The sequence below is a fragment of the Pimephales promelas genome, chromosome 9 (genome assembly GCF_988280905.1).
Source record: "Pimephales promelas chromosome 9, fPimPro1.hap1.1, whole genome shotgun sequence".
Taxonomy (NCBI): domain Eukaryota; kingdom Metazoa; phylum Chordata; class Actinopteri; order Cypriniformes; family Leuciscidae; genus Pimephales; species Pimephales promelas.
Genome location: NC_142777.1, coordinates 36392600 through 36406916, shown reverse-complemented (window position 1 = coordinate 36406916; position 14317 = coordinate 36392600). Strand labels below are relative to the sequence as shown.

At 39.7% G+C, this 14317-nt stretch overlaps 2 protein-coding genes across 14 annotated transcripts in view; both read right to left on the bottom strand.

The window, feature by feature from the left end:
• The window catches only part of LOC120473285 (protocadherin gamma-A11), a 171708-nt gene that overhangs the window by 108667 nt on the left and 48724 nt on the right, over positions 1–14317 (bottom strand). Inside the window, exon 1 of one of the 13 annotated variants that reach the window (XM_039663065.2) lies at positions 10416–12936. The exons of the other annotated variants lie outside the window; for them this stretch is intronic. Coding sequence (XP_039518999.2) covers positions 10416–12809 — 2394 coding nt within the window. The 5' untranslated portion in view covers positions 12810–12936. Of the gene's footprint in view, positions 1–10415; positions 12937–14317 lie in introns of those variants that run through there. 13 annotated transcript variants of the gene reach the window in all.
• Positions 476–3847, bottom strand: pcdh2g14 (protocadherin 2 gamma 14). Its single transcript, XM_039663076.2, has one exon. The coding sequence runs from the start codon at positions 3133–3135 to the stop codon at positions 760–762; it is 2376 nt and encodes a 791-aa protein (XP_039519010.2). The 5' UTR covers positions 3136–3847; the 3' UTR covers positions 476–759.

Genomic DNA, 14317 nt, shown 5'->3' with positions numbered 1-14317 from the left:
TTTGTATTAATCCTTCTTATTTTGTTAAAATGATCACAGATTCTACAAGGGTTGTGTAAACTTTTGAGCAGCACTGTATATATTTATGTATATATTTATTTACATAATTATATATTATTAATAATATATTAATTATATATTATTATATGTATTAATGTATTATTTAAAAAATATCATGTATTGAATTATATATATATATATATATAAAATTTAATACTTTTTTATTTTTTTATAATACATTAAAGCAGATCTGCATACAATATTATATAGCACACAAAAGTCTTTACAAAACTGTTCTGTACATATACGAGTCTGGGTTAGAATATATATATATATATATATATATATATATATATATATATATATATATATATTCTAACCCAGACTCGTATATGTACAGAACAGTTTTGTAAAGACTTTTGTGTGCTATATAATTATATAGCATAAATAAAATTCAAAACATTTTCTTCTTATTTTTAAAAATAATACATTAAAGCAGATCTGCATACAATATTAAAGAGCACACAAAAGTCTTTTAAGTACAAATATAAAACATTGTGTAAAAAAAAAAAAAAAAAAAAAAGATTATGGATGTCAATATCTTGCCACATGCAGAATCAAAGCACAAAAGGACCTAAAACAAAAGTGAAGGATTCACTGTACTGTGTTTTCATGAAACGACGAACATGTGTCATTTGCTTGAATAAAGCCTTTTTTTAAAGGATTGTCTGCATGATTGTCAGGGTCAAACCATCTGGGTTAGAACTGATGTGGCACTAATAGCGTTGCACGTGCAGTGCTGCGTCCGCCCACATGCCCGGACGTCCCGCTCTTATTCCTCATGTCAAAATCAACAAAGTCAGAGCCGAATCTGAAATCCCCTCTCCACGAGCCTGTGGTCAGGAATGAATTATATCGATCATCCTTCTGCAAAGTATTAAAGCGGCTCACGTCGGAGTACCCAGGCGGTCCGTAGGTAGGAGGAAAAACGGGTAAGTGTGCGGTCGAGCGATACATGTATCTGTGTCTACATAACTTCAAATAGACCATAGCAATGATGAGCACAAAGAACAGACTGGACACGCCAGCCAAAGCAAGTATTAAATACAGAATAAGCTCCCTGTGCGCATGTGACTCTTCCACGCCACGTGCAAAGAGCTCATCGATGACAGGCAAGCCATCTTCAATCATAATATTAACAGTTGCAGTGGCAGACAAACACTCACGCCCGTTATCACTCACAGAGACTAGTAAGGTTTGTCTGATCTCATCATCTTCTGCAAATGGCCTCAGTGTCCGAATCTCCCCACAGTGCAGTCCAACAGAAAACAAATTAGACTGCGTGGCTTTCAAGACTCGATAGGACAGCCATGCGTTGTGCCCTGCGTCGGCATCAACAGCGACCACTTTAGTGACCAGATAACCTGCAGGAGCAGCTCGAGGGACAATGTCATCCGCAAGGTGTCCATCAAACTGAACTGGGTAAAGAACGACCGGAGAATTGTCGTTCTGATCCGCAATGAAGACCTGGACGGTGCATGTGCTGGTGAACGGAGGGCTGCCTCCATCTCGTGCCATCACTGGAATATTGAAGCGAGTGGACGTTTCGTAATCAAAGGGCTGTCGGGTGAATATCTCACCGGTCTCTGCGTTAATGGAGAAATGAGAAGCTGCATCTTCTGAGAGAGAATACAGGATTCTAGCGTTCTGCCCTTCATCTGCGTCGTCAGCTGTGACTTTAGTGACTGGGGTTCCCTGAGGCTGGTTTTCTGCAAACTGGATGCTGTAGTCACTGTGTCTAAAAATAGGAGGATTGTCGTTCACGTCTGTGACTGTTATGGCTACAGTTTTGCTGCTGAATAAAGGGGGTGTTCCTGCATCCACAGCAGTCACGGTTATGTTATAGTGTGGACGCTTTTCCCGGTCTAAAACTCCATCAATCACAAGCATGAAGTAATTCTTGACTTCTGAAACGAGCTTAAACGGCACATCTGATATCTCACACGTGACCCGGCCACTGGTGCCGGTATCAAGGTCATAGACGTTTAGCAAAGCCACCATGGTTCCAGGTGAAGCGTTTTCTGGCACCGTCGCAGAGTTTGATTTAACTGCAATAACAGGTGCATTGTCATTCACATCGATCACATCTATGATGAGTTTACAGTGAGATGACTGTCCTCCTCCGTCTTTGGCTTGAACATCCAGCTCATGAGAACTGGCCTCTTCGTAATCCAACGCGCCCATGACCCTCACCTCTCCAGTCACAGGGTCAACCTCAAAAATCCCTCGGGTCTTATCAGGCACGTGACTGAAAGAGTAGCTAACGTCCCCGTAAATTCCGCTGTCCAAATCGGTCGCGTTTAATTTAACCACCACAGAACCTTGAGCTGAATTTTCTTGTGCGCTGACTTTATACACCCTTTGACTAAACACAGGGACGTTATCATTAGCGTCTAACACGTGGATGTGAATCGAAGCCGCTCCGGAACGAGCCGGCCGGCCTCCATCCACTCCGCTTAGGGTCAGAAAGTGATCCGCCTGGTTTTCTCGATCCAAAGGCTTTTTGAGCACCAATTCGGGATATTGAGTATTCATCTCTAAAGCAAAGTATTCACTCCCGCTGAGTTGATAGTGCTGAACAGAATTAGCTCCTATGTCAGGATCGTGAGCACTCTCAAGTGGAAAACGCCTCCCTAGGACCGTTGACTCCAGTAGCTCAAGCTCGATCTGGCCGTTATCGAACGCTGGGCTGTTGTCGTTGATGTCCTGGATGTCTAAAAGGAGACTGTACACTTTGAGCGGGTTCTCCAGAAGCAGTTGAAATTGCAGGACGCAGGGTGCAGACTGTAAGCAAAGCTCCTCGCGGTCCATTCTCTCGCTCACCAACAGAGAGCCCGTTTCTAGCCTCAGCTCGCAGAACTGTCGGCTCCCCTCAGCAACAACTCGAGCGTTGCGTCTCACGAGCTCCGTCACATCTATTCCCAAATCTCTGGCCACGTTGCCGATGACGGAGCCTTGCTGCATCTCCTCTGGAAGCGAATAACGCACTTCAGCGAGAGAACCGCACACGCAAACGAAGCAGAAGCAAAGCGGAAGCCAGAAATGTGCCAATACGCGTCTTGACAAACACATCATGTTGTAAAATGTTAATGGTTACATTTTAATAATAAAAACAATGTGGATAAAAGCGCATTCTGAAGAGATCCTCAACGGAGCAGACGCTGTGCACTGACGCCTGCTCCTGTTGGCTTAGATTTTTATTTTCATCTCTCTCTTTCTCTGCACGCCTACAGCACTCCCCTCCCCATCCATCCCTCATCTCTCCCTCCTCTCTCCTCTCCTCTCCTCGCTGTGCAACGCTGATTAAACTGGGGCGTCAGGGCACATGGCACAGATGAGGTCACTTCTTCCTAAGCTGTTCATAACATGAGAGCGTCACCCAGAGACCAAATGCAGAGTTACAGACACACCAACTCTTTCAACAACATTATATTTTTTAACAATGTTTTTTTTCTTTCTTTTTTTTCCCCCCAGAAGTACTGAACAAATATTTTACTCCAACTTAAAATGGTATCATAATAAGCTCTCAAATTCATAAAAAAACAACAATAATAAAAATAAAATAACTATCCACACTATGGCTACAAAATAAAAATTCCTTTTTGGAAATATATCCTCACAAAAAGCCACTAATTCAAATTCTATGTAAACTTCTAATACCGGCCAAATGGATAGTTATAAGGCAGTGTACTGATCTATCTATCTATCTATCTATCTATCTATCTATCTATCTATCTATCTATCTATCTATCTATCTATCTATCTATCTATCTATCTATCTATCTATCTATCTATCTATCTATCTATCTATCTATCTATCTATCTATCTATCTAGAAAGAACATAAGAGTAGTAATGACAAATACTGAGAGATTATACAGTATATATATACACTTGTATATATATATATATATATATATATATATATATATACTGTATATATATGTATATATATATATATATATATATATATATACTGTGTATATATATATATATATATATATATATATATATATATATATATACTGTATATATATATATATATACTGTGTATATATATATATATATATATATATATATGAAGAGTTCAGATGCAAAAGCCTCTAAGTGCCATTTGAAATTTTCTTCTAGAATGATAATTTTTATCAAGCTTGTATATTTAAGTTCAGTAATTTCACTTAAATAACAATTAATAGGTAATTATCATTGCCATTTAAGTTAAATAACTGAACTTAAATATACAAGTTTGATAAAAATCATCATTAAAGAAAAAAATTTCAAATGGCATTTAGAGGCTTTTGCATCTGAACTCTTCATATATATATATATATATATATATATATATATATATATATATATATATATATATATATATATATATATATATATATATATATATTTATTTATATTTAGTTATATATTTACTTTCAGGGGCCAAAATCAGGTTATAATTTTTTTTAACAATGTTTTTTTTTTTCATTTTCAGAAGGACTGAATGAACATCTTACTGTAACTTAAAATGGTATCATAATAAGCTCTCAAATTCATAAATAAATAAATAAAAATAAAATAATTATCCACACTAGGGTTTTAATGGCTACCAAATGAAAATACCCTTATGGAAATCTATTCAAAAAGCCACTAATTCAAATTCTATGTAAATTTCTAATACCGGCCAAATGGATAGTTATAAGACAGTGTATGGTGCTATAACTGATAAAGTCAGTTTCTTAGGTTGTAACCTCAACACAGAAAAAGAATTCAGTATGAATGGTTGCCAAGGTGAGAAAAGTAGCATTTTATAGATCTTTCTGATTAGCAAGATTTGATGACTACTGCTCCAAAATCTATTTTTGCAATGCCATTAAACCAACAAATGCTTAAAAGTAAGTAAATAAAAATATCATGGTAATAATAACGGATATAAGTTCACATTAAGAAAATGCAGAACCAATTTCATACCTTATTTTCAGAGGTGCTTTCTTGCATAGCCTCTGCATCAAGCCCTTCAAGATCATCCAAAGCTGTCTTTTTCAGAGTCAGGTCAGTAGTCAGTGTGCCCTCATTATAAGACCTGACGAACTTAAAGTCACTCGTGCGCGAGCCCGTGGTCAGGTACGCGTCATAATTGTAAGCGCTGCGGAGAGTTCCCGCGCCCTCCACCTCTGCGTAATTTGGAGGGAGATACGCGCTGGGAATGGCTACAGCTCCATCAAACAACAGTCTGGGCTTTCTCCTGCGACAAAACCTCACGGCCAGGATGATGATGATGAAGGTCAGGAAGAAAGTGGACACGGACACCAGCGCGATGATCAAATAAAACGTCAGTTTGGAGCTGCTCTCGTCATGAGACATGTCTTTCAGTTCTGGAACTTCAGCCAAGTTATCTGATATGAGTAAACACAGCGCGCACGTGGCTGAGAGAGAGGGCAGTCCGTTATCTCTCACGGACACAATAAGGTTCTGTTTCATGATGTCAGATTCAGAAATGTCCCGCTGCGTCCTGATCTCCCCGCTGTGGACACCGATAGTGAAAAGTCCCGGATCAGTCGCTTTAATAATGTGATACGAGAGCCACGCGTTCTGTCCAGAATCCGCGTCCACGGCGATCACCTTGGAGACCAGGGAGCGCGCCTGCGCAGCTTTGGGAACCATCTCGGTCATGAAGGAGTTTCCTTCCGGAGAGGGGTATAATATCTGAGGGGAGTTGTCATTCTCATCCGATATGAAGACACTCACGGTCACGTTACTGCTCAGAGGAGGAGAACCGTTGTCTCTGGCTAACACGAGCACTTTGAAACTCTTCAACTGTTCGTAATCAAACGACCTCACGGCATGAATGACCCCGGTGTCTCCGTTAATGGATAGAAAGGAGGACACCGGTGCGCCATTGACATCAGAGGACAACAGAGAATAAACTACAGTGCCATTCTGTCTCCAGTCCGGGTCTGTAGCTGATACTGAACAAATAGAGGAGCCCGGTGTGTTATTTTCTTGCACATGAGCTCTGTAATTCTGCTCCTCAAATACAGGTGGATTATCATTGACGTCAGATACAGTCAAGTGAATATTCTTAGTGGAAGATAAAGGCGGAGAGCCCTCATCAGTAGCAGTGATTGTAATATTATAATCAGAGAGCAGCTCGCGGTCTAATTCACCTGTGGTCACCAGAGAATAGTAGTTTTTGATTGAAGGAACGAGTTTAAACGGGACGTTTTGCTGAATGGAGCAGCGCACCTGTCCGTTATTCTCAGAGTCTCTGTCCTGAACATTAATGATGCCAACCTCTGTACCGGGTAACGCGTTCTCAGGAACGGGACTGTTAAGAGATTTTACTATTATTATAGGGGCGTTATCATTAATGTCACTTACACCGATTACAACGTTTGAGTAAGACGTTAGACCTGAACCATCTTTAGCTATTATGCGCAGAGTAAATGTGGCTTCTTCCTCAAAATCTAGTGGCCCTTTTATGCTGATGACACCTGTCTTCCGATCAAGGTAAAACAAATGTTTATATTCTTCCATAACATGACCAAACTCATAAGTTACTTCCCCATTCTGTCCCTCGTCAGCATCAGTAGCGCTCACTGTCACCACTACAGTATCTACAGGAGCATTTTCAGGCAGACTGACTTTATAGACGGCCTGACTAAAGACTGGAGCATTATCATTAGCATCCAGCACAGTGACGTGTATGGCTACAGTCCCTGATCTCGGTGGAGTCCCGCCGTCTACCGCAGTAAGAATTAAAGTCACCTCTTTCTGCTGCTCTCGATCCAGCTCTTTATTTAAAATGATTTCGGAGTATTTCTCTCCAAAGGAGTTGCTTTGCACTGACAAAACGAAATTTTCATTATTTTGAATTGAATAGCTTCGCACAGAATTTTGCCCAATATCCGCATCGTTTGCTTCTTCAAGCAGGAAGCGCTTGCCTTTATCAGCGGATTCATTTATCTCCAGATTAATCACATCTTTACCGAAATAAGGACTGTTGTCGTTGATATCTTGAACCCGAAGACTAATAGGATGTAATTCTAAAGGATTCTCCAGCACGAGCTCTTGTTTTAAAAGACACGAATCTTTCTTTCCACAAAGCCCTTCCCTGTCGATTCTCTCCGCTACGGTCAGTTCTCCAGTATTCAGATTAATGTCACAGTATCGTTTTCTGTTACCTTCAGTATCAATGCGAGCCTTACGAGATGACAGTCTGTTCACATCGAGCCCGAGATCCTTTGCTATATTTCCAATCACAGATCCGCGTTTCATCTCCTCCGGGAAAGAATAGCTCACGTCTCCATAAGCGGTGTGCGCCATAAAAAAGATGGAGAAGAAAAGACCGAGTATCGTCGCCAACAATCCTTTATCCATCATGTTCGGTTGTGGACAAAACGCAGACTAGCCTACTTGATAAAAAATGACGAGCAAATGAGAAAGAATATAAATCAGTTTGAACACCAGCTCATATTCAGCCGTTCTAACAAAGACGAAAGACAATCTCCGTACAGTCACACACGCATTCGCCAAATAGCAACGCAAATGGGTGGAGATAACGCAAAGAAATTGGAAGCACAGGTAAACAGCGACATCTTGAGGACCAAATGAGATATTCCTGAAACATATTCCTAAAACGCCAAGCAATGATATCAAAATAGTTGAAATAGAAATGCAAAAAAAAAAGAAGAAGAAGAAAAAAAAAAGGAAAAATCGGGTGTTGTCAAATTACGCACACGATATGAGGATTCTATGATCAAGTGAGCGTTATATTATTGCTAAATGTCGAAACAAAACAACATATCATCTGAACGATCCACACACAATCTTTTTCACAAGACTGAACACGCTACAGTTCATACCACAACACATCAGCACCACGGACAGCACCGACCGAGGCCAATGCTCACTGCAATGATCGCAAGCGGTGGTCTGTAAAACTACAGTTTTGTTTTCAAGCTCGTTTTGAATTTGATTATAACAAACATCAGCACATAAATCCGTGAAATAACAAATGTGAAAATTATATCTAATATATTTGACGTGATAAAACGAATGACATTGAAAATGCAAAAAACTAAAACAGAAAAACAGAATGGGCAGCCTATGTTGATAACTTTTGGAGGGTGGTGTAGCTTAACACAACCTGTGCTGATTAATTATCATTATAATCAGACTAATATTGCAGACTCATGGTCCAAAAAAGAAAAAAAAAGAAAAAAAAAAAAGAAAAGAAGTAACAACAGATACAAAAAATAAATTGAATTAATCCATTGCAAAAACTACAACAATACCTGTGTCTCCACAAGTTGGACTGATAACGTGTAGTACAACTGACCCTTATATTTGATACGCCCACAATAATCTCATTTTTGGAAACATTTAGCCGGCAGATAAATGTATACATACGATTTCGTAAAACCTTGAAAAGTGTTAACTCCTGCACTCAAAAACATTTCACATGCACTACCATCTAGATCTCCTTAAGAGAATTTTCATTGCATATTTTTCAGATACTTTAAGTCTCTGTAAACTTGCTGTTCTATAATTTGACCAAATGAGCAGCATAAAATGGTGAACAATATGCTTTAAACAATGACATCTTCACATCATCTGAAACAGGAACTGAACTTATGTAAAGTATGTTAGCCTGCATATCCATCATATGAGCAGCCTTTCAATATCCTCATTTTTTGTCACGTATTTAATAATAAAATGTCCAAGATATGTATACTTTCAATAAAATGTCCAAGATATTTTACTTTCACATACACAAAGAACATTATCAGACAATTTAAAACTGGAAAGTTGAATAGGTTTATCCTCCTTAGTTCTGCAAATCATAACAACAGTCTTACTAGCATTGTAATGTTATGTCACTGTGTGTGGCTCTGAACATGATATATGTTTAGAAGCTGTTGGAGACTAGCACTATTACATAATATGACTCACTAAGATATTCCCAATCATACACACAGTGTTACAAGCTTTCAAGCATTTAGATAAATCATCCACATGAAGAACTGGGAGCAAAATCCCTCCTTGTCTCACACTATTACTAACCCCAAAAACGGACAGAAACTTTATTGTCCCATTTCATTTGCATTGACTGAATTCTCACAATGTGTTCAGACACCCATATTTGTCTCATTTTAAAGAAATAACTTTCCATGGTTAACTCAATCAAAAGTTTTGGATGCATCAATAAAACACACAAGAACTGATAAGTTGTTATCATTTACCATTTCCTTTTAGGGCATACATGCACAGATCAGTTTTGTTTGGCTCTAACACCAATCTGCAGAGTTAATAAACACATTTATCCTATCCAGCAAGATATTTTCTAAAATTTCAAACAGAAACCTGGCTAGAGCTACGGGCCTATAATTATCTAAAAACTATACCAATCGAGATTTTGAACTGGCACTAACAAATCAGACTGCATTGAATCTGGTAACAAACCCTGAATCATAAAACAAGTAAAACAGACAGCTTAAAAAAATAAATAAATAATAAAAAAACCCTCACTTTCATATTTAAGATGTTCAACAGAGATATGGTCTAGGCCACTTGCTTTGTTGTCAGATAGCTTGATACACCTAATGTGACATCATCCCTATATTGAATCATTACCCTCAATAATGCACGCCTTATATCATTTTGGACACAATTAAATACATTAAAATAATGCTGTTTCCATAAATCTGCAATATTTTCTGTTACGGAGACTCCCTTTAAGGTACATATAAGTGATATTCTGCAGTTGTGAAAAGTTCGCACTTCTTTCCAAAAATCATTAATATTATTATTTAAACTTCTGTGCCATGAAATAAGCCCTCAAGGTTTGCTCATTTTTACATATAAAATGGATATCATACTGCTAAGAAAAAGCCATTGAGGACATAATAACAAGAATGTGAATAAGAATAAGAATAATTCAGAGTATTCTAAACACCAGACGTGCTAAACGAGTTCAATCTGACAATAATAGACCAAACAAAACACGAAACTAATTGCCACCATACTATGGAAAACTCCTTTATCCCTTAAACACAACACAATGCAGGAAAAATAAAACATTAAAATATGGGAAATATACCTGCGAAAAAATAAAAACGGGAAATTCCGTCCAACATAAAAAAAAATTGCAACGTTTTTCTTCGGTATATAACAGACACTCCTAACATTTACTTACAGTTTAGAACTTTGATTTCTACATGATTAAAGTGTATAGAAAAACAATAATATTTTCAAGTTCATGCTTGAACGAACTTATTCAATATAACATTTTCGAAATTGATTCTGCTACACTCACACGACAAAAAAATAAAAAAAATAAAATAAAATAAAAACTTAACATACCTGTGAAACTATGTCTATTCCCTCGGCAATACCATTAAGATCATCGGATGATCGGGTATTTTTCAGAGTCATGTCAGGTGTAAGTGTGCCCTCATTATAAGACCTGACGAACTTGAAGTCACTTGTGCGCGAGCCCGTGGTCAGGTACGCGTCATAATTGTAAGCGCTGCGGAGAGTTCCCGCGCCCTCCACCTCTGCGTAATTTGGAGGGAGATACGCGCTGGGAATGGCTACAGCTCCATCAAACAACAGTCTGGGCTTTCTCCTGCGACAAAACCTCACGGCCAGGATGATGATGATGAAGGTCAGGAAGAAAGTGGACACGGACACCAGCGCGATGATCAAATAAAACGTCAGTTTGGAGCTGCTCTCGTCATGAGACATGTCTTTCAGTTCTGGAACTTCAGCCAAGTTATCTGATATGAGTAAATACAGCGCGCACGTGGCCGAGAGAGAGGGCTGTCCGTTATCTCTCACGGACACAATAAGGTTCTGTTTCATGCTGTCAGATTCAGAAATGTCCCGCTGCGTCCTGATCTCCCCGCTGTGGACACCGATAGTGAAAAGTCCCGGATCAGTCGCTTTAATAATGTGATACGAGAGCCACGCGTTCTGTCCAGAATCCGCGTCCACGGCGATCACCTTGGAGACCAAGGAGCGCGCCTGTGCAGCTTTGGGAACCATCTCGGTCATGAAGGAGTTTCCTTCCGGAGAGGGGTATAATATCTGAGGGGAGTTGTCATTCTCATCCGATATGAAGACACTCACGGTCACGTTACTGCTCAGAGGAGGAGAACCGTTGTCTCTGGCTAACACGAGCACTTTGAAACTCTTCAACTGTTCGTAATCAAACGACCTCACGGCATGAATGACCCCGGTGTCTCCGTTAATGGATAGAAAGGAGGACACCGGTGCGCCATTGACATCAGAGGACAACAGAGAATAAACTACAGTGCCATTCTGTCTCCAGTCCGGGTCTGTAGCTGATACTGAACAAATAGAGGAGCCCGGTGTGTTATTTTCTTGCACATGAGCTCTGTAATTCTGCTCCTCAAATACAGGTGGATTATCATTGACGTCAGATACAGTCAAGTGAATATTCTTAGTGGAAGATAAAGGCGGAGAGCCCTCATCAGTAGCAGTGATTGTAATATTATAATCAGAGAGCAGCTCGCGGTCTAATTCACCTGTGGTCACCAGAGAATAGTAGTTTTTGATTGAAGGAACGAGTTTAAACGGGACGTTTTGCTGAATGGAGCAGCGCACCTGTCCGTTATTCTCAGAGTCTCGGTCCTGAACATTAATGATGCCAACCTCTGTACCGGGTAACGCGTTCTCGGGAATGGGACTATTAAGAGATTTTACTATTATTATAGGGGCGTTATCATTAATGTCAGATACGTCAATAGCAACTGTTGCATATGATACCAGGCCAAGTCCATCGGTGGCTTGAATTGGTAGCTCAAACGAGGATTCATCTTCATAGTCAAGAGACCCTATTAAAGTTATTATTCCATTTTTTTGGTCGAGAGAAAAAACTGTCATGTCATTTTCTGAAATATGACCAAATTCATACGTCACTTCCCCATTCTGTCCCTCGTCAGCATCAGTAGCGCTCACTGTCACCACTACAGTATCTACAGGAGCATTTTCAGGCAGACTGACTTTATAGACGGCCTGACTAAAGACTGGAGCATTATCATTAGCATCCAGCACAGTGACGTGTATGGCTACAGTCCCTGATCTCGGTGGAGTCCCGCCGTCTACCGCAGTAAGAATTAAAGTCACCTCTTTTTGCTGCTCACGATCTAATTGCTTTTGAAGTACTAACTCGCCGTAAAATTTTCCAGTTGTTTTTGCGTTCACAGCTAAATCAAAATATTCATTTCGCGCTAAATTGTAATTTTGAACCGAATTACTTCCTATATCTGCATCATGGGCCTCCTCCAATACAAAACGAGCACCTTTTACAGCCGATTCGCTGATCTCGAGTTTTATCAGGTCCTTTTTAAACAAAGGAGAATTGTCATTTATATCTTTAACATCAATGTTGACACGACGAGATTCAAGAGGATTTTCCAGCACAAGCTCCTGTTTTATAACACACGAAGCTTTCTTTCCACAAATCTCCTCTCTGTCGATTCTCTCCGCTACGGTCAGTTCTCCAGTATTCAGATTAATGTCACAGTGTCGTTTTCTGTTACCTTCAGTATCAATACGAGCCTTACGAGATGACAGTCTGTTCACATCGAGCCCGAGATCCTTTGCTATATTTCCAATCACAGATCCGCGTTTCATCTCCTCCGGGAAAGAATAGCTCACGTCTCCATAAGCGGTGTGCGCCATCAGCACGAAGAACAAAAGGCCGAACATCTCAGCAGCAAAGCAGAACATGTTTCAGAATAGTCCAGAAATAAAATCCAGATATACAAGGTACATGTAAAAGGGTACACAAATATAAAACTCAATGTCGAATAATAGCCAGAAGGACAGCATTAGCAGCAATCAGACGCCGTCGATGATTTTCTGTAACTGAACGAGACTGAAACCCATGACATCAGAAGCAGGGTGGAGAGATGTTGAAGACACACATTGTTTTGCAGGTGAACAGCGACACTATGAGTGAAAAGAAGTTACTGCATAATATCAAATTTGTTTTGTTTTTGTTTTTTGTTTTTTTTTTCAAAAAAGAAGTTTTTTGAGCAAAACAAGAGCTGGCAGCAACATTCCCCAACGAGTAGAAGATAAACATGACAACAAAGTTTTAGTAGGCTATCTCTCCACCCCGACCCAAAGAGAGAGAGAGAGAGAGAGAGAGAGAGAGAGCGAGAGAGAGAGAGAGAGAGAGAGAGAGAGAGAGAGAGAGAGAGAGAGAGAGAGAGAGAGAGAGAGAGAGAGAAAAGGCGGAATATAGAGTTAGGAGCTTGTAGCAAAACTCCAAACATCAAGAGTAATTGACATTGCAGCACCACGGACAGCAACATGGAAACCTTGCCATTTCTAACCAGACTAAAAGAGTGCTTAAAAAGTTGCTGACATACAAAACTGCTTTTAAAAGCAAATTTCACGTAATAAAGACATTGCTGAGAAAATCCCTAATGTTACAACATTTGTGTTTTACAAATTACGTGTATTTGTCATTCATTGATGTAATGTGTGTGCTGCCAATGGACCCAACGACCTGCTGGGAGTTGTAGTTTTTGCGTTCTCATCCCAAAGCGCCATATAGGACGCTTTTGCAAAAGCGTAAATATCCAAGGCACATGGCACCCTTTAACGTGAAATGAGACGCATATATATTTGGGCAGAAGGCGCCCCCTAGTGGTCTAACCCTTACCCTACACCATACCTAAACTTAACCATTAACCGAAGCGTCTCATTAGACGTTAAAGGGTGCCATGTGCGTTGGATATTTACGCTTTTGCAAAAGCGTCCTATATGGCGCTTTGGGATGAGAATGCGTTGTATGTTCTGATCTTTTTCCTGTGCTCCTCCCTGTCCTGATCTATAGGTGATGGACCTACCAGCTGTTCCTCATCAGTGGCAAGAGGAGTCAGTATTTAATCAGAACTAGAGAGCCAGTGAGAGATGTCTTCTCCCAAGAGCTCGAGAGTGTTGAGATTGCTGGTCCCAGAGTGTTGCACTTTATAGTGTGCCTTGAGCTTAAGTGTGGTGTTATAGCTAGTGTGCAGCTTTGTGTGTTAAACTTAAAATTAAACTTAAATGTGTTGTGGCTGTAGTGCACAGCTTTGGGTTATTTGCCTGCTATTGAGAGTGTTGAAACAGTAAGGAGCAGGTGCCTTTTTTTTTTTGTTGTTCTCATCTTTTCCTGTTTTTTGTTAGTTAGGAAGTGAGGTTGTAGTGCTGTTGTTTATTCGTATTTATTTTTGCAGATTAAATAG

Coding starts and splice junctions, on each gene's coding strand:
- pcdh2g14 (XM_039663076.2), bottom strand. CDS start 3,135: ATGATGTGTTTGTCAAGACGCGTATTGGCACATTTCTGGCTTCCGCTT.